Genomic DNA, 20453 nt, shown 5'->3' with positions numbered 1-20453 from the left:
AATATATACTATTTTAGATAAAAAACAATCAAAATAAAATTTTCGCCACACAGGGGTATTTTGGTCATTTTTTTCTCAAAAATTTCGAAACTGGCTAAAACGTAATATACAAGTACAAAACACATAATTCATATTCAAAATGAGTTTAAAAGTCTAAAATCTTCATTTAAAACGAAATTACGGTTATTTGAATATAATAAGAAAATAAAAGAAATATTAAGGAAAATATTCTATTTTCTTATAAAACAATATTTATAGAGTTATACGTGAATAATTTTTATAGCGTAAAAGCTAAATAAATTTATACATACTGAAATACAGTAAGCCAAAATATTTAATTTAATTTACAATAACAAGAGGGCCCCCGAATAAACAAAAGTAAAGAGGACTGTGAACCTACGGTTTGGAAAATGCAGATCCAATGGTAGTCCTCGATGAGATCAGCTATCTACAGTCTATACTGAACCTGAAATGGGTGGAAAGGAGTTGGGTGAGATTTTGCAATCCCAATGAGTAAACAGACATTATCATAAATATCTAAAGGCGAGTAAAATGGAGGCAAGTTTAAACAACAAATTTCAACCCATTTCATAATGTTTTCAATTTATTTCTTAAACCATAAAATATTTGTAATTTACCAAAACAGTTGTTAAGGCTTATGTCTTTTATTAAAACAAGGCTCAAGCCAAAACTAATCCTCGGGGATACCTTGGCCGAGGCATCTAACCGAGTCCGCCAAGGGTGTTAAAATATTCACACGTGAAACACATTTTTATTTTTAAAACCAGCCGTTCCTTGGCGTTGGCCGAGTTACACATTCACGTGGGGGTTCGACGTGAAGTGAGCTCTAATACTACCCCAGGAGTTACCCTCCTCGCCTCTACAACCGGAGTAACTATATAACTGGGTTTACCGTGCCCCTCTAATAGGCAGTCCACGGAAACCCGTCACTGCAGTGACTAACCCACCAATTTTAATAAAATTTCGACAGTATAACGTGGCTTTTATTTATTTATCCAGCCTGCATAGTAAAACAACTTACATAAATTTCCCAATGCATTCACAAAATATAGCCACATATACTCATTTCTCATAAGCCATTCCTAGGAAAATATATATTTTTCAAGTCAATTTGTAGCCTCCAATTACTCAATTTCATAATCAATACAATATATTTTTATTTGTCACATTTATTCCTAAAACATCAAAAATCCCGTTTTAATCTCGTTTTCATTTCATAAAATACATAAAGGGCATTTAAAAATAAACTCTAGATAATTTACAATAATAATAAGTTTACTCACCGTTTGTACAAACTAAAAGCTTTCTAAGCGCCCCGATCACTACTCGTCGGGTACGACTTCTTTGCCTTTTCCGGAAGGCTCTCCTCCTAGACACATTACAAAAATTTACACAATTCATCACATTGATGCTAAATCACTATATAATTAACTTAAATCCTATACTAATGCATGGTATGAAATGCAATAGCCTAAAACGGCTTAAACGCGGTATTAACCTATTTTTGGCACTTTGCCCGATAAATTGCTAACGCGCTCCATTTTAGCTCTAAATCATCCCATTCTCTCTCCAACATTTCTAACCATTAAATATCAGCCAATAACCTTCTAAAAACAACAAAATCAGCTCACTCCCTTCCTTGGAAAATTCGGCCAAAAATGGGACATTAACTCGGTTAATTTTCTACTTTGTTTTTCTATCACGTTTAATCGTTTTTCATCATTTTCTCTTCATTTTCCTTAGAATAAAATCAATTCATCATCATTGTACAGCATTGAGCATCCAGCCAAGAGTGGGTATTGTGAAAATTTAATGATTTCTTGCCCAATTTAATTTCTAAACACATTTAACTAACTAAAACTATCAATTTAACTAAAAATCAAAACCTAAAAATTTCAATTTCTCTCCCCTAGAATTTCGTCCAGCCCTTGATATCACTTTTTGATCTCTCTCCTCAAGCATGCTAAATGGAAATAAAGGCATAGGAAAGGTAGAAATCAAGCTAAAATCGAAAAATCTTACCGTTAGACGCGTAAACGGTCGAAAACCGCGAATTTCCCTTTGAATTTTCTTGTTTCTCTTTGGTTTTTCTTTTTTTCTTCCTTTCCTCTCTATTTCCTCTCTTGTTCTTCCTTATGGCCGGCCAGCACTCAAAATTTGGGTTTAAATGGCTGACTTTTCATTAAAATAATATTATTTCATTAAAAAATGCCATGTGTCACTTTCCCATTGGCCCATTTTTAAAATTTCATCCATTTGTTTCCAAATTTTCACCATACACTTGTCCCACATATCCATAGCTTAGATAAAATTCTCAGACTTATCCAAAGTCTCGGTGGAGTAATTTTTTAAAATTTACACTTTTACCCCCGTAAAAGTCAAAAATTACATTTTTGCCCCAAAAACTGAAAAATTGCCCATAGACATATTTTTCATCCCTTATTCTCATACCATTCTCCAATTTGTCAAATTTGATCTAAATTCTCTCAAAATCCCAAATTTTGTCCTTGGGTGGCAAAATTACGATTTTGCCCCTACACTCCAAAAATCACCAGAATTAAACTTTTTCACTTCCTATCATTAAATTATACTCCAAATAGTTAATCTTGGTCAAAAAATTTCACTCCATGATCAAATTATTATCTTAGGTGGCAAAATGACGATTTTGCCCTTGAACTTCAAAATTTCCAATTTAACCCTAAATGAACCCTCGAACTCCGAACAATCATTTTTGTCATTCCTGGACTATAAAATATTAAATTTTATCCTACAATTCCTATTTGAACTAGTTCGAGGTTAAATCAACTCAAGTGTACCGTTAGGTACGATATCGGGTTTCGTCTTTTCTTATGTGCTTTCCTAGCATAATAACATGCTACTCAGTGCATGTATGTCATGACATGTATTTATAGGGTCGGGTTTTACATATTCTACTTTCTATTATTTAATTCTTCATCATTACTTTGAGGACTTTTTTTTCATCCATTTGTTGCAACCATTAGCATGATTATAAATGCCTTTTTTGTCATCCTTAGTCACTGCAATATTACAAGTGTTCATTATAATCTATGCCACAATACCTATGATTGTCCACCAAAAGCTAAAAAAAGAAAAAACTAAAGATGTAAAGTGTTGATAAAATTATCAATTGTTTTTCTCTTTGGCCTCAATGTAGTTATAGTATCCAAAATTTAAAAGTATCAATTTGTTTGAGCATATAAAAAAAACATTTCTTTCAATTAGAAAATTTCATCTTATGCATGAAAATTTTATATTATCTTTCAATATAAAAAAATTTCATACAAGGAGTGACAAAAAAGAAAAATACAATTTTTTTAAAAAGAAAGAAAAATACAAGTAAGAAATATAATAAAAACATTCGTTTCCTTTCAACATGAAAATTTTATCTTATACATGAATTTTTTTAATAAAAAAAATTAATGCAAGGGGCAACAAATGAGAAATATATAAAAATGATTTTGGATAAAAAAGAAAACAATTTGAAATTATACAATCAATCAATTATTACATAAGACAGCAACGTGTTAGTGCCTAAGGCACTACTATCTACAGCATTACAACCTCAGGTGTTACTACCTATAACATTACTGTCTAGGGTGTTGCCGTCTAATGTATTACTATTTAAAGTGTTACTTCTTAAGGCGTTATAGCCCAAAGTGTTACATAACAAAACATCATAATATAAGGCGTTACTACACAAAGTATTACACTACAATAAGTTACAATACAAAACACAACTTTTCCTTAAAACAATACATAAGAACTTAAATTAGAATTCTTATGCAAGAAGCAAAATGTAAATAGTTGATTTTGGTTACTACTTATTCTCTTTAAGAGTTGTTTTACAACGTAGTAATATGATAATAAGAAGACTAGAATAAGTGAAGCATTACTTCACGCAAAACAACTAATACAGGTAGAGCAATTACCTCGCACAGAATAACTATTTCACATAGATGGTACTGAAAGCAACCTAGAAAAAATGGCAGAGTTCACGGATTACTTTCATCTTAAGATGTTTCAGAGAGTTTGGTTTGGTGACTTAGATATAGAGATAGTCATAAGGCCTTCTTTTTAACCTTTTTCTAAAGTACAAGTGTTTCCTTCTCTTACCTTGTTCTCTTGTACCTATTCACATACTCCTTATTCTCTTGTACTTGTTCATGTATACCTTTTTCTCTTAACTTGTTCTCGTATAGCTTTTTATATATACCTTTTCTTTATTACCTTTTACTCAATAACTAGTCTTATTACATTCAATTACTTCAACGGTCACATAATGAGCTACTAATCATTACTCATTATGTACAATAAAATCATCATTTTAATATCTACATGATGGGTTACAGTAACGATTACTTACATTAAAACTCTTCATAATAATGTTATTCATTATATAGTAAAACTTATTCTTGAGTAATTGCCACTTCTAGCATTATATATAGCACCTTCATAATTCATTTAACGGATCTTCATTTTTTCGAAGAAACCTCATTCTTACTTAGAGCTTCTTTCTAGCACTCTTCTACTTAGTGTTTCTCAACTTCACTCTACTACTCACTTATTCTTTACTTATCCTTAATCACCACAACACTGAGTACTTCAAGAACTGCTCTAATCTTCCTCTCCATCGTTTCCAATACATCTCTTTTACTTGTATTTAATGCTTCCTCTTCTTAGAACAAGAATCCCATTTACATCTTGTCTCTCTTATCTTGTTATTTATTGACTTTCACGAGATTAAAAAATTAAAAAAAAAGAAAAAAAATGATATTTCATTATTTTCAATAAGAGTATATTAACAGCAGATCCATCATTTATCTAGAATCGATTGATTTTTTGTTCACGAATATATCTCACAACAAAAAGAGGTTGATTATGAAGGATAAATCTTAATAATAAGTCTTCTTCAGAAAAACTAATTTTTGAACGATAAGAGAAATTATATTCAAAGTTAACTTTTTCTTCATTCCCAACATCTTCATCAACTTGGAAACAAAATGTGGGAATTGACCTTTCATTTCTAAACTAAATTGGCTTGAACTCATTCAAGGTGATTAGCTGTCTAGACCTTCACACAATGAAATTCTCACGCTTGCATGGACTTGTTTACCTTTGCATTGTCTTTGGCATCAGTTCCTTGGGTGGTTGTTTCACTATTTTGGATTTTCTTGGTGGTTTCTTATACTTGGGAGGATTTTTCTTTCAACCTCTTTATTGTTGATTTCTCACGCAAGTGCACATATTGTTAACAAGTAATATAGTGATAAAACAGAGTATCGTTCTCACAGATAATTATTTTAATTCTTATTGTTAAGTACTAAAATTGACATACATTAATCTTATCCAAACAATTTAAATTAAAATTAAAACTAATAAACTAAAAATAAAACTAATCTAAAATTTATTAGTAAGTTTATTAAATTCGAGTGACTACTAGACTTAAGATTATGATATCCCTCAATACTTCATCTAATTATTGTATCTTTTTCTTAACTCAATTTAATGAATTAAGTTACTAATCTAGAATCCTAAATTATTTACAAGTCTCTATCGAGTTTCTCATAAAATAATCTCTCCCAATTAATTTACTATATTTCTATGCAAATTAAATAGAAGAAAGATTTATTAAGTTTATGCTCTAATTTTGACTATTTATGGCTTATAGGTGTATGTCTACTCTATATGCAAATCAAACCACCTAATTAACTAAGTGTATTCAATCATACACTATTCTATTCAATGTTTACTTAAATCTCTTTCGTCAAGGTTTAACTTAGATTTTCAATTCTATCTAATTGATGGTCAATCAACTAGAAGCATTAAGAACAGAATAAAATAAACAACTTAAATCCATCAAATATAAGCAAAAAAAAGATAAATAAATCAGATTACGTATTGAGTTTAATCATAATCTTAAATAAATTATTTAACTCCTAATCAAGTCACACATCATCATCAAATTAAGTTTAAACATTAAAAACAAAAACTAAGAAAAGAATAACAAAAAGATAACAGAACACAAAAATTGAATTCTTGATCTTCAAATTTTCTTGAATCCCCTTGATTTCTCCTCAACTTCGATGACTTTGTGGCTAGATTCTCAACTCTAAGTATGGTGTTTTGTTCCCCTCTAAAAGTCTTCCGAAAGATTGGTTTTATAAGATTTTGAAGTTAGGCTAAGTTGGATGAAGAAAGAAGTCAATTTCAGCTAGGATTTCTTCATTAGACTACGTGGGCCGCGGCCTTGAACAATTAATTAGTAGAAATCGTAATTGCTCTAGGCTTGTTACAGTGCTTCAACTTCGATAAGATTTTTAACTAGTTTCCTAATCGAATTGGTGAAATGGTAAACATGAAAGTTATAGCGTTTTCTCTTAGCTTTCCAATGGTCTAAGAATCATCTCATTTAGAGCTCTGTAAAGAGAGTTATGGTTGAAATGCCGAAATATGTGCAATGAAAATCTACACCTTAAAATTGCTTTCCTTCTTCCATTCAAATTCTTCCCTCATTAAACACCTACAAAAGCAAAATAAATCAATAACAACATATCTTAATCACATTAACACCAAATTAAGCACAAAATTAAATAAGATTAGATTGACTCACCTAAATTATCTAATTTAAATTTATTTAAATAAAACCTACTAACTTCTATGCACTACTATAAGAACTAAGCTAAATTACTATTAAAATTAAGCCTAAATAACTCTATATCATAGAGTTATCACTCTTTGATGGGTAATTAGGATCTATCCTTCATTGTCTAGATCCTTAATTGTAAGGCCACAAGCACTGCTCTATTCACTTATGTTAAACATCAAACTAAAAAAATACTAAAAGGGCTTCAAGACGTGTATCAATGTCACTGTCCCTAAGGTTTTATTTACCCCACTTGTAGTGTGCAAAAAAGTTATCAGCGTATAAACCTCGAAAATACAATGAAGCCTACTGATTGATGATGTTTTGCATTGACAAAATCAATACACTAAGCACTCACTGGAGTATGACAAGATTATCAAACTTCTATAAGGTTTTCTGCAGTAAAATAATATAGAAGAAAACTTGAAAAATTTTGAGAAAGGAAGGAGACGTTGTTTGTTTTTTTTTTTTTTTTGGTGGTTGTATGTTCTATTGCCTAAATGAGGGATTATTTTTTTAGGCTTAGGTGTTAAATCCTAACAGACATAGTTGTGTCTGTTTCAAATAGTCACAACTATTAGTGTTTTCCAATAGACATGACTCTTCCTTTATTTTCTTATTTTCAACAAACATGACCCCTTCCTTTATTTTCTAATTTTCAAATGACATGATTTTTTTCTTTTATTGCAACATGGGATTTTGTCCCCATATTTATTTGAAAATGTCCAACAATCCTCCATCATTTTCAAATTAATCCAAATTTTCGATAATCTTGGAAATCAATTGTATAAATGAAGGTGTTTTTCGTTTAAACCTTCACTTAGTGAAAACATGTTAAAGTTAATTAAAATTGCATGGTAGATTATGCTTTGAACCAGTTATTCCATTTGATTAACCGAACACATCTCACACAATTATTACAACACTAATGAATGCACAATATCCAACGATGCTTTTATAGCCATGCGTATGCATCCTCTTTTCATGCGTGCTGTTATAGCCAAGCTCTTGAGCTCTTAGAAGTAGCCACACTTTACACTCACATAAGTAGATCCTATCAAGAATGCCCCCACAACTAAAGCATTCTAACAAACTTTATGGTATGGATCTATTAAGAGTGTATAACTTATTCTTTCTTTACTATTACAGGTACCTAGCACTTTATTTGGGATAAGATATAATATATTATATTATAGTGCTAGCAGCCACATGCAGTTGATGTACTTTGTCTCGTTGAACTCAAGACTTGACATTATACCAAGCATTAAGTCGAGTTTCCACCATGGGTGACTTTCAATTTATGAGTTTGAGCCCCATCCCCTTTGAGGTCTTTATTTACAAGATCTCTAGTAATTTTTTGTTAAAGGATCTGCCAAGTTTTCACTAAACCTTACAAAAGTTATAGTGATCACTTCATCAGAAATTAATTATCTGACATAGCTATGTCTTAATCCAATATGTCTAGATTTTCCATTATACACTTGGCTATGTGCTTTTGCTAGAGTTACTTCACTACCACAACGGATAAAAAATGGAGAAACTGGTTTAGCCCATAAAGGCACACTATAAAGTAAATTTCTTAGTCATTTGACTTCCTTAGTGGTGGCAACCAATGCAATAAATTCGATTGCTATGGTAAAATCTGTTATACACATTTGTTTCTTAGACCTCCAAGAAATGGCACCTCCACTAAACATGAAGATATATTTGCTTGTGGAAGCATGATTTTCTAAAGCTGTAATCCAACTAGCATCTGAATATCTTTTTAGTACTGATGGATATCCATTATAGCAAAGTCCACAATTGATTGTTTTCTTAAATACCTTAGTATTTTATTTATGCTTGCTAATGCAAAATACTTGGATTACTTGTGTATTGACTTAATTTTCTAACAACAAATGTTATTTTTGGCTTTGTTCACGTTGTTACATACATTAGGCATTTAATTACCTTTACACATTCCACTTGTGCTATTGACTTATCTTTGTTGGGTGGTACCATCCATAGATTAGAATCAATTCAATGTCCTTCTTCATGATCATGCCCAGCTAGACATACCTTCACACATTTGTAACAATGAATCAAATTCATTACTTGGTCATAATTCTATAAAAGCACTTTTTGATTTGATGCACCTGGATCCAAAGGTAAATGACAATATACAATTACTTTTTGTTTCAAGTTTGTTGTATCTTGAAGTTCACCATCCAACCATTCCATTTGTTCTTTTCCAACAACTTCGTTGAACATAAGGAACCTTCTATCAAGGCCTTCTAATCCTTCTAGGCTATTTTTATCTAAATTCAGACTTTTTTTTTTAGGAATTTCAAGGCCTTCAATGTATTTGGATGATCATAAGGCCATCCGATTATACTGATATCATAGCCATCTAATAAAACAAATCTGTATTCTGGTGTTGGTGAAAATTCATAGTAGCCATGACCACCACCACTAATAAGTAGGTCATCAATAATGGAAGCAGCTTATCTCGTGGGAGATTGTAAAGACAATGATTTCTAATCATGTGATACACAAAACCATTAAATTTTTTTTCAAACTCACCGACTACTTTATTCACAGCATTTAGAGATTGATCCTTGGGAAAATGTCCATCAACTATATCTCGAAAATTAATAATAAAATTAAGATTCTTTAGGTTGTTCTAACTCTTCACTGCTTTTTGCAAAATAAGAATACTACATCGATAATAGCAAAGAACCTCAAATGAATAAGTGGCCGTTAGGGACATCAGCATACTAGACATAAAAAATAATGCCAAAGATAAAATAGAGGATGCTTACCTTGCCCATTTGTTAATCTAGTTGCAAACCCCATGTAGAATTCACTGTTTAATTTTATGATTTTAGAAATTAATTATTAATCCGTAAAGCTTGCTATTAAACCAGTGATACAAAATTAGACCCAATGAACAAGAGAATTCTTATCCAATCCACAACCATCTATTAAAATCTAAAGCAATGTAAAAAGGAAAACAAACTCGTCAACCATTGCTTAAGTGAAGAAATTTTGATTGCTCACTTGGCCATTTAAGAAACTTCATTGCGTATATTCACCAACTAAAAAATTAACCTACCACACTGCATTGTAACAATGGTTTACTATAGCCAAAGAGCCAAATTAGGCATGTGCTTTTCGGTTTCTTCTGTCAATTGTTGCATAACGCGACTCTCAATAGAAAGAATGGCAACAACAAAAGATTTAGAATTTTAATAAGGGGTAGATTCTATGAGTAAAAATTAGCATAGTACTACGATTCATTTAAACTTCCATTTTATCAAAACAAGTTAACGACCTAACCTGGTCATACCAAACCTCAAAATTAGAAGCCAATTCCTTCAGTGTTCCACTTATAGCAACTATTTAAAACGAAATAAAACCTTAAGATTGTTAGAACACTAAACTAAAAAATGCCAAAAAAGCTTTAAGACATTTATCAATGCCACGGCCTTTAAGGTTTTATTCACCCACATTTGTAGTGTGTAAAAGAGTTACTAGTGTATAAACCTCAAAAATATAATGAAACCCAGTGATTGACTGCATTTTATACTGACAAAATCAATACACTAAGCACTCATTAGAGTATGTCAAAATTATCAAATTTCTATAAGATTTTTCTACGACAAAATGATATAGAAAAAAACTTGGAGAATCTTAAGAAAGGAATGAGAGATTGTTGTTATTGTTTTCTGTTGTACGTTCTGTTACTTAAAAAAGGGTTATTTTTATAAGCTTAGGTGCCTATTCCTAACAAGTTATTTTTATAAGCTTAGGTGCCTATTCCTAACAAACACAATTGTTTTATTTCAAACAATCACAACTATTGGTTTGCTCCAACATACATGACACTTCCCTTATTTTCTTATTAATAACAAACATGACCCTTTCTTTATTTTCTAATTTTTAATCAACATAATTTTTCCTTTTATTGCAGCATAGGATTGTGTCCCATATTTATTTGAAAATGTCTAATAACTTGAAGATTGGATGCTTCTTTTGTATTTGGGGTTGATGTGATGTAGTCGAAAGATACAAATTTTATGGTTGTATTTAACACATTTGGTTGAGAAACCATGCTCATCACTAATGCCAAATATGATGACACCATTTCTTCTTCAAACTTGACTTTCCCATCCTTGTATAGCCCCATGATTTTGTCTTTCATGACAGAATATTTTTCTATAGGGTGACTAATCAAATGATGGTACTTGCAATAGTTAGGGTCATTTACTAGATCAGCTTTTTCAAGTCACTTCATCTTTAACAATTGAGTAAGCTTTGACTTTAGAAATTCTTCCAAGATTTCTACAACATCTAAGTTAGGGAAATGTACTGCTTATCTTTCCTTTCCTTTAAAGACAATTTCTTTTTATCTTGCAAAAAGCCAAACTTTATCTCCTAGGTTTTTTTTTTGAGTTGGTAGTCATCTTGATGGGTTTGGTGTTCACAATCATAAACTATTTTCCTTCACCTTTATCTGTCAAAGTTTTACCCCTTTTACAAACATCTTACTTGCCCTTCTTTGGTTCTTGCACTAGAGGTCTTTGATTTCTAGCTGTTAACATGCTTAACTCCATGACATGTACACGAGTAACTAATTGTTCAAAAGTTTTAGGCTTAATGCCTTGAAAAATGTAGCATCATCCCTAATTCATCCACTAAATGCATATATCAAGGGCTGATGACTTGAACAATCGCTCCTTGTAGTTAAGACTAAGATTTCTCCACCTATGGATGTAATTAATCACAGGTTCATTTTTTTCATTGATTTGGAGTTGTGAGTTCAATCATACTTAATACACGTCGAGTGCTATAGAAGCAATTAAGGAACTCACATTCTAGTTGCTCTCAACTATCAATGGCCCCAAGCTTCAAATTAGTGTACCAATTGAAGGTGTTGCCTTTTAGAGAGCAAAAGAACTACTTACCATAAGATTTCCATCGATGCTAACATTGTTGCAAGTTTCCACAAAATGTGCAACATGTTGATGAGGATTTCCTTTGCTATCAAACTATTGGAACTTTAGTGGTTGATAGTTCTATAACATCCTCATGCAATCAATCCTTTAAAAGTATGGTTTCTCATAAGTGTAAGAAAATTAGGTGACACTTTCTGATAACTCTCTAATATAGAGTTATTTGGAATTAATTTTGATAGTAATTTAGCTTGGTTCTTGTAGTAATGCATAAAAATTAGTATATTTTATTTAAATTATTTTAGGTTAGTTAATTTAGGTGAGTCAATCTAATTTTACTTAATTTTATACTTAATTCTGTGTTAATGTGAATAAGATAGGTTGTTATTGATTTATTTGTACTTTTGTAGGTTTAATGAAAGAAGAATTTTAATGAAAAAAGGAAAGCAATTTCAAAGTGCAGACTTTCACTGCACATATTTTGGTATTTTAATCATAACTCTCTCTATAGAGCTCTAAATTAGATGATTCTTTTGTCATTGGAAATATAAGAGAAAAAGCTACAACTTTTATGTTTACCACTTTGCCTAGTTCAGCCTAAAAAGTGGTCAAAAATCTTTTCGAAATTGGAGTACTGTAGTAGTCCTAGAACAATTACAATTTTTGCTATTTAAATTGTCAAGGCCGCGACTTTGGAGGTAGTAGGCCGTGGCCCACGGAGTTTGATAAGGAAATCTTGATTGGATTTGACTTTTTTCTTTATCGAACTTGGCCTAACTTTAAAGCCCTATAAAAATAACTTTTCGAAGGACTTTTAAAAGGGAAAAAAATACCAGATTGACAACTGAGAGTCAAGCCACAAAGTCATTAAAGTGAAGAAGAATTTGAAAAATTCAAAGAGATTTGGAAATCAAGAATACAATTCTTGGGTTTTTCTATCTTTTTGTTATTCTCTTATTTTCTTGGTTTGTTTTTAATGTTTAAATTTTATTTGATGATGATGTGTGACTTGATGGAGAACTAAATTGTTTATCTAAGATTATGATTGAACTCAATATGTAATCTGATTTATTTATTTCTTTTTTGCTTACCTTTAATAGATTTAAGTTGTTTATTTTATTATGTTCTTAATACTTCTAGTTGACTGACCACCAATTAGATTGAATTGAAAACCTAGGTTAAATTTTGACGAAAGAGATTTAGGTAGACCTTGAATAAAATAGCGTATGATCGAATGCACTTAGTTGATTAGATGGTTTGATTTGCATATAAGATAGACATACACTTATAAGCCATACGTAGCTTAAATTAAAGTGCAAACTTAATGAATCTTTCTTAAATTTAATTTGTATAAATATATAGTAAATTAATTGAGAGAGGTATTTTTATGAGAAACTCGATAAAGATTTGTAAATAAATTAGGACTCTAGGTTAACAACTTAATCCATTAAACTGAGTTAAGAGAAAAAGACAATATTCAAATGAAGTATTGAGGGACATTATAATTTTTGTTCTAGTAATCTCTAGAAGTTAATAAAATAATTTTGCTAATATATTTTAGATTACTTTAGTTATTAGTTTATTAGTTTTAAGTTTAATTTTAATTGTTTATATAAAATTATGGTGTGTTAATTTTAGTAGTTAACAATAAGAATTAATTCAATTCTCTGTGAGATCGACACTCTACTTATCACTATATTATCTTTGCAATACGTATTCTTGCATGGGTAAAAAATTGAACAACACTTTCCACCAATTCGTTGATGAATTCCTTCAATTGGTTTGCCGTGACCACTTTATTGGCTTTTTGTTGAGGATTGTTTTCCACTTCTGTAATGGAATTCTCATCATTTTCTTGAATATTTTGGCATTGATTTTGGCTAAGAGCAACCTATGTCTTTCCAATAAAGTTGTTAATTTTTGCTATCATCAACGCAACTTGCTCATCATTTTCTCTAATGCTTGTCGTCAAAGATTTTAAAGTCTTCGCAAGAAGTGCAACATGTTTTTCTAGAGATGTCGTGCCAGTTGTCATAACAGCCATCACTCTAAAATTTGCTTTTGAAGAGGAACTGTGTCGAGGGAATGAAAGAACAAAGCTACTATTTGAATAATCATCTTGTTCCTTGCATGAGAGTTAAAGATTTGTACTTGATCCTTTGGAGGAAGCAAGTTGCAGAGCAAAGATTTCTTCTAAACTTGGAGAAGAAGCATCAAATAAAAGATTTTGGTTCAGCACTACAGAAGTTTGCTTATACAATTCAGTAAGAGCTTTTGTCCTTTTCATAATACCATATGGATGAAATGGAATATTTGTGCTTGATGATGAATCTTGAGAAATTGCAAGATTTGCTTGAGCAGTTTTGACAGCTAGTTTGCTAACGAGGTTCTTCTTTGAGAGCCATTGCAATTTGGAAATTTGAGATTTTGAAGAAAAGACATGACAGGTAAAGATTGTCCCATTGAGTGTGTTAGAAATTTATATACACAAATTTTGTATCAAAAATTAGATTAGAAATTCTAAGACAAATAACAAATATTTATCATACGTAGAGTCTACAATCTTTGATATTCTTTGATAATCTATGACTTGGTCTGATTCTTCGTGTGTCAAGGATCTACGGCTTAATCTTAAATTTAATTTCTTTGAATTTACTTCAAAATTATATTAATTTGGTTAGAGATAAATTATGATGAATCATAGATAGTCTTTTGATTGGTCAAACTTTGAAATCTTGAGTTTTGATTGATCGAATTTACATCTTATTTTCAAATTATCTTAATTTTTAGAGATAAATTAAATGATTAAAAGGTAAAAAGTAAATTTCAATTAGTCAAAATTTAAATATTGTCTCTAAATTATGTTGATTTGTTTAGAGATAAATTTGATAATCAATAAGTAAATTTTAATTGTTTTAATTATATATTTTTGAGATAATTTAACTAATAATTAATTATTTTATGACGATTTCAAATACACATGGTTACATTATCCGACTTGTAAATTTATTAATTTTAGACGTGAAATTTTGAAATTGAATAAAAATTTTCGCGTTCTTGGAGCAAAAAGCAAAAAATGCAAGTTGCTTCACGGGTTGCCATCGCTGTTTAGAGGAAGCTTTTATCGATCTCAAACCAAACCAGTCATGTTTAGGGCGAATGGGTGGCCCCAGAGTACAGAGTAGCAGCATCTGATTTATCTGCCGCCACCGCAAGGGCTAGCTTACCTTTCCTAAATTAAATTAAAGGCTTTAGCTCAAACGCTCAATCATTCCAACCACAGAAAGGAAAAGAAAATGCTAATAACAATAATAAATGCATGAAGAGAAAATAATAAAAAAAAATTTCCAGAAGAAGACAGAACAACGACCCACCAAACTAGTAGCAGTTGCGTTACATTTGCATTGAAGCCTACGAAACCACCCCTCTCTTCGCTTGTACCTGTCGGCAGCCACACGAGAGCGTGCCCGTCTCTCTGTTCCTTTTAGTCTTTCACAGAGCATAAAAGCAAACCCAAACGAAAACGAAAACGAAAACAAAAAGAGAGTTCAAAACAGTGAAGCAGCTGGCTCCATTTTTAGAGTCAAGCAATGAGTCAAGCTGACACTGAGGAACAGAAGTGAAGATCTACGCAAGAATTTAGCTTTGAAATTTCTAGGCAGAAGATCAAATGTTGGTCCAAGACCGTGCAGTTCCGAAATCTCCGAAACGTCCCCAGATCAGAACCCTCCCTACACTTCAACAAGGCAGGTTCGCTGAACCCAAAAACCTCGATTTCTCCACATGGGTTTCTGAGAATTTTTACAGAATCATCACAATCTTTGTGCTAATTTCCACCATCGCCGCCGTTTTCTTCCTCTACACCTCCACCAACACGGCTTCCCTCCTTTGCCTCCAATCTCAGACCCAACACGCCATCGATTCCATATCTCTCCCTCAACTCAAATGGAATTCAATCAAACCCATTGCTGACAAAACGTCGCCGTACGCTAATTTCAGATCAGAGCAATGGGTGGTTGTCTCCGTTTCAAATTACCCGTCTGACGCGTTGAAAAAGATGGTGAAGGTTAAAGGGTGGCAGGTTTTGGCAATCGGGAATTCGAGGACACCCAGAGATTGGAGCTTAAAAGGTGCTATTTTTCTGTCATTAGATATGCAAGCTAATTTGGGTTTTCGTGTTGTGGATCATTTGCCTTATGATTCTTATGTTAGAAAAAGTGTTGGTTATTTGTTTGCGATTCAACATGGTGCTAAAAAGATCTTTGATGCTGATGATCGGGGGGAAATAATTGATAATGATTTAGGGAAACATTTTGACGTGGAATTAGTAGGGGAAGGAGCTAGGCAAGAAGTTATATTGCAGTACAGTCATGATAATCCTAACAGGACTGTAATCAACCCTTATATTCATTTCGGGCAACGGTCAGTTTGGCCTAGGGGATTACCATTGGAAAATGTGGGTGAAATTGGACATGAGGAATTTTACACTGAGGTTTTTGGTGGGAAACAGTTTATACAACAAGGGATTTCAAATGGGTTACCGGATGTTGATTCTGTGTTTTATTTTACTAGGAAGTCACGTTTGGAAGCTTTTGATATTAGGTTTGATGAGCATGCACCGAAAGTGGCATTGCCTCAAGGTATGATGGTGCCATTAAATTCATTTAATACGATATATCATTCATCAGCATTTTGGGCCTTGATGCTCCCTGTTTCTGTTAGTACAATGGCTTCAGATGTGTTGAGGGGTTATTGGGGACAGAGGCTTTTGTGGGAGATTGGTGGTTATGTTGTTGTGTATCCAGCTACAGTTCACCGGTATGACAGAATTGAGGCATACCCCTTTTCAGAGGAGAAGGATCTTCATGTGAATGTGGGTCGTTTGATTAAATTCTTGGTGTCGTGGAGATCAAATAAGCATAGGTTGTTTGAGAAGATATTGGAATTGAGTTATGCTATGGCAGAAGAGGGGTTTTGGACCGAGCAGGACGTAAGGTTTACTGCTGCTTGGCTTCAGGACTTGCTTGCTGTGGGTTATCAGCAGCCAAGGTTGATGTCATTGGAATTGGACAGGCCACGGGCAAATATTGGTCATGGGGATCGAAAAGACTTTATTCCTCAGAAATTGGCATCTGTTCATCTAGCGGTGGAGGAAACAGGGACAGTTAGTTATGAGATTGGGAATTTGATTCATTGGAGGAAGAACTTTGGAAATGTTGTGCTTATCATGTTCTGCAGTGGTCCTGTGGAACGTACTGCCTTGGAGTGGAGATTGCTTTATGGGCGAATATTTAAAACTGTGGTTATTTTGTCTGCACAGAAGAATTCAGATCTTGCTGTCGAAGAAGGTCAATTAGATCAAATTTACAAGTAAGTTGCCACAAGAATCATTTCTTACCCTTGACATAATACTTTTATTTTATCACTTTAGTTGTCTATGATGCTTCTTGCTTATCATTTCAATTGTTGAATTTGTCTTACTTTTCTTCTCTTTTGTATTTTTGGGGAACAAAGTTATATTCTGGTTTACTAGATACCTTTCCTGGCCATTAGAGCATTGATTCGCCTGAGTTTCTTTTGTCCTTAGCTGGGCAGGGAGATTTTTGCAAAATACCTCCAGATAAATTGTTGTTTAAAACGTTGGACAAACTGAATCTGGTTATCAATTATTAATTGCAATATTATTTGTAGAGAACAATTATTAGTTGCAGTGAATTGGGACATCCAGTTTTCATAAATGCACTTGATCCATGGAAAACTAATATGAAAGTGTCTTGATTTTCTTTCATGTGCCTTTTACAGAAACATAGTTGGCAGTAAATGCATGCATGAGATAGTGAAGCAAATGATATTGTGTTGTTTTACAGAAGATGAAGTCGTGTAAAAATTGATTAATTTCGTTTTATACTTGGATTATTCTTCATATTGAATGTCTTAACCTTTGATTTTCTGTTGATCTGGATTCTTTTAATTATATTGTAAAATTGGAGGTGCAAATGTAGTGCAATTTAGAGACTACTAAATAAGAGGCTGTCATATATTAGGTAGTGGAGGTTGATATTGAATTTTTTTTGTTTGTTGTATGAAGCAACTTTTATACTGAGAATCATTTTATTTGAATTTGAAAATGAAAAATGAGTCTCTTTATGGTAGATGATTGATCCATAACATACTAATTGCCAATTGGGCTGGCCCCTACTCTGATTAGCAGTTTCCATATTCAGGCAGGGTTTTGTTTTTGATATGACCATTCATTGGAAGCTATTAACTCAAAATATACTGGATGTACTTTTTAAGTTGGATTTGACTTGAAGTTTTTGCAAATGGCCTTTTTTTAGCCTTAGGGGAATGGAAGTTATACTATAAAGAGTCCTTGCATGAAGTAGATGTATTATTTGAAGCTGGGATTTGCTACATTGTAATTGGTCCTTGCTGATTCCTGATAGTATCATTAGACATTTTAAAATCTCGAAAATGGCCATCTTTTCTGATTTCTCCCATGATCCTTGACAATCTGTTCCTTTCTTGCCAAGCCACATCTCCTTTTAATTCAAAGTACTACCTCTGCTTTCCCTTGCTAAATCATAGCCAGGCTCCCTCTTCTACCGTCACTAAGGCTTTGCTTGGTAGGAAGGATTGAGTGGAAAACTTTTCAATCTAAGGCCCAATATTCATAATTACTGTCCTATTTTATAGCATAACCATCGGATTTAGAATTTTTCTCATCGTCCCTACTCAAAGCCTTAGAAAAATTTAATGCCCATCAATATTATTTTCTGAATAAATTAGTTGTATAAACAATTAATCATCTCTTTGAAGAAGTTATCTTATACTGCAATTGGAGTTTTATTAATTATATTGCAATACAATGTGTTTCTGTTTACTTATTTTTGTTAAAGTGTAAGTTAGGTTTGGTAATATGTCAATTAAGTTGTTCGTGTGTTCCTTTCTTCTGAGTAAAGTCTTCCTAAAGGCAGCAAATTGTTGTTATGTGGTCAATTGATGGTTGATAATCATGGAAACTATAGCAGTTAAGTGATAACCTACCTGTTTTATTTGTATTGAGTCATCCTGTAGTCATGTTAAACCAGAATTACTTGTGCAGGGCATCTTTCATTTTTTACTAATTATCTCTTAACATTTGTTTTAGGCATCTGCCCAAGATATTTGATCGGTTTTCTAGTGCAGACGGCTTTTTATTCCTTGAAGATGATACCATTCTTAATTACTGGAATCTACTACAGGCAGACAAGACTAAGCTATGGATTGCAGATAAGGTACCAAAGCTATGCCTTTTCTCTTAGCATTTATTTTCTTTTGACTCTTGACATGTTATTTTAAATATTTAAAAAACTAGTTGGGTAAGCCTTTTGAGACCTACTTGGCTATGTTTCTGTAACCATTCACATGATTATTAATTGTTCTAGCACTTATTTGTTTCTTGCAATAGTTTTTCGTTTGCCATTTATTTGAAGGGAACAGTTTGAATTGTTATGTCTGTTTATGCATGTAAATAACAATATAATCTTACACAATATTTACACAATATGAAGCACTATGTTCCAAAAAGACGAAAATTGTTTATTTTGAGTAACTACAAAGTCACTGTTTTACTTTTCCTCTCAATTTCATGGGAATAAGGTATCCATGTCTTGGACTACTGCATCAACCAATGGAAATTCAGATTGGTATTCAAAGCAAGCGGACATGGTAAAGAAAGTTGTTAGTACAATGCCAGTTCACTTCCAAGTGAATTATAAAGAAGTTGTAAGGAGTGACCAGAGCCTCACAATTTGCAGTTCTGAGATATTCTACATTCCTAGGCGCTTTGTAGCAGACTTTGTTGATCTTGTTAGTCTGGTTGGGCATCTAGAAATCCATCAAAAGGTTGCCATACCCATGTTCTTTTTGTCAATGGATTTGCCTCAGAATTTTGATTCAGTGCTTAGTAAAATGGTGTATAAGCAGGACCTACCTTCAACTAATTCTTCTTCAACACATTATTCTGCACAAGCAGCTGCGGTGCATCCATGGAAGGTGTCAAGTGAACAGGAATTCATAAAGCTAATCAGAATAATGGCTGAAGGTGATCCTCTCCTAATGGAGTTAGTTTGAAGGTGGAAGAAGTGCAGTAGTGAGGAGGAAAGAAACATGTACCTACATTTGTAACTGTAATACCAAATACTGTTTTTTGTTTTTTTTTCTTTTTATTTCCTTAATTTTTTCAGGGGAAGGGGTGTTCTTTTTGTAACTTCTCTGTAGATTTACCTTTGTATGATTCATTTACTGGTTGGAGATTCCCTCCAAAGAGAAAATGTGTTCATCCTGTTCTTTTGAGCTCATGAATGTATGAGTGGAAAATGTCCATTGCCAATCCTGCTTTGCTGATTTTAATGATTTTCATTCAGGAATTGCAGATCCATTTTCTTGGATTCTTCTCCTTTTTTGACTGTGGTCTTCCTAGACAGACATCTGGAATCCTGTTTCCTGAAGTTGAAATAAAAATACCCTAAAAATTTCTACCTTATAATAAATAAAATTAAATCTGAACATATTAATGTTTTCCTTATCCTCTCTCTCTCTCTCTCTCTCTCTCTCTTTTACATTAAAAAATTAAATTAAATTAAAAATTAAAAAAATAACATAAAAAATAAAAAATTACATTAAAATTTTGGTTATAAATTATAAAAAAAATAAAATTTAAAATCAAATTAAAACTTTAATTATAAATATCAAATCAATGTGACTCCAAATATTCATCAAAATTTTTTTAAAAATTCAAAATTTTCACTTCAAAAAAATTTACTTATTTGGAAAAATTACATTTATTTATT

At 32.2% G+C, this 20453-nt stretch overlaps 1 protein-coding gene and 1 pseudogene across 1 annotated transcript; one reads left to right on the top strand and one right to left on the bottom strand.

The window, feature by feature from the left end:
* LOC108661983 lies at positions 6539-9520 on the bottom strand (annotated as a pseudogene).
* LOC18598929 lies at positions 14973-19993 on the top strand. The gene is made up of 3 exons (XM_007028673.2): positions 14973-16989; positions 18770-18896; positions 19261-19993. The coding sequence occupies exons 1-3, from the start codon at positions 15290-15292 to the stop codon at positions 19732-19734; spliced, it is 2301 nt and encodes a 766-aa protein (XP_007028735.2). The 5' UTR covers positions 14973-15289; the 3' UTR covers positions 19735-19993.

The sequence above is a fragment of the Theobroma cacao genome, chromosome 5, assembly GCF_000208745.1.
Source record: "Theobroma cacao cultivar B97-61/B2 chromosome 5, Criollo_cocoa_genome_V2, whole genome shotgun sequence".
Taxonomy (NCBI): Eukaryota; Viridiplantae; Streptophyta; class Magnoliopsida; order Malvales; family Malvaceae; genus Theobroma; species Theobroma cacao.
Note: the sequence above shows the minus strand (reverse complement) of the source record. Positions and strands in the feature narration are given on the sequence as shown.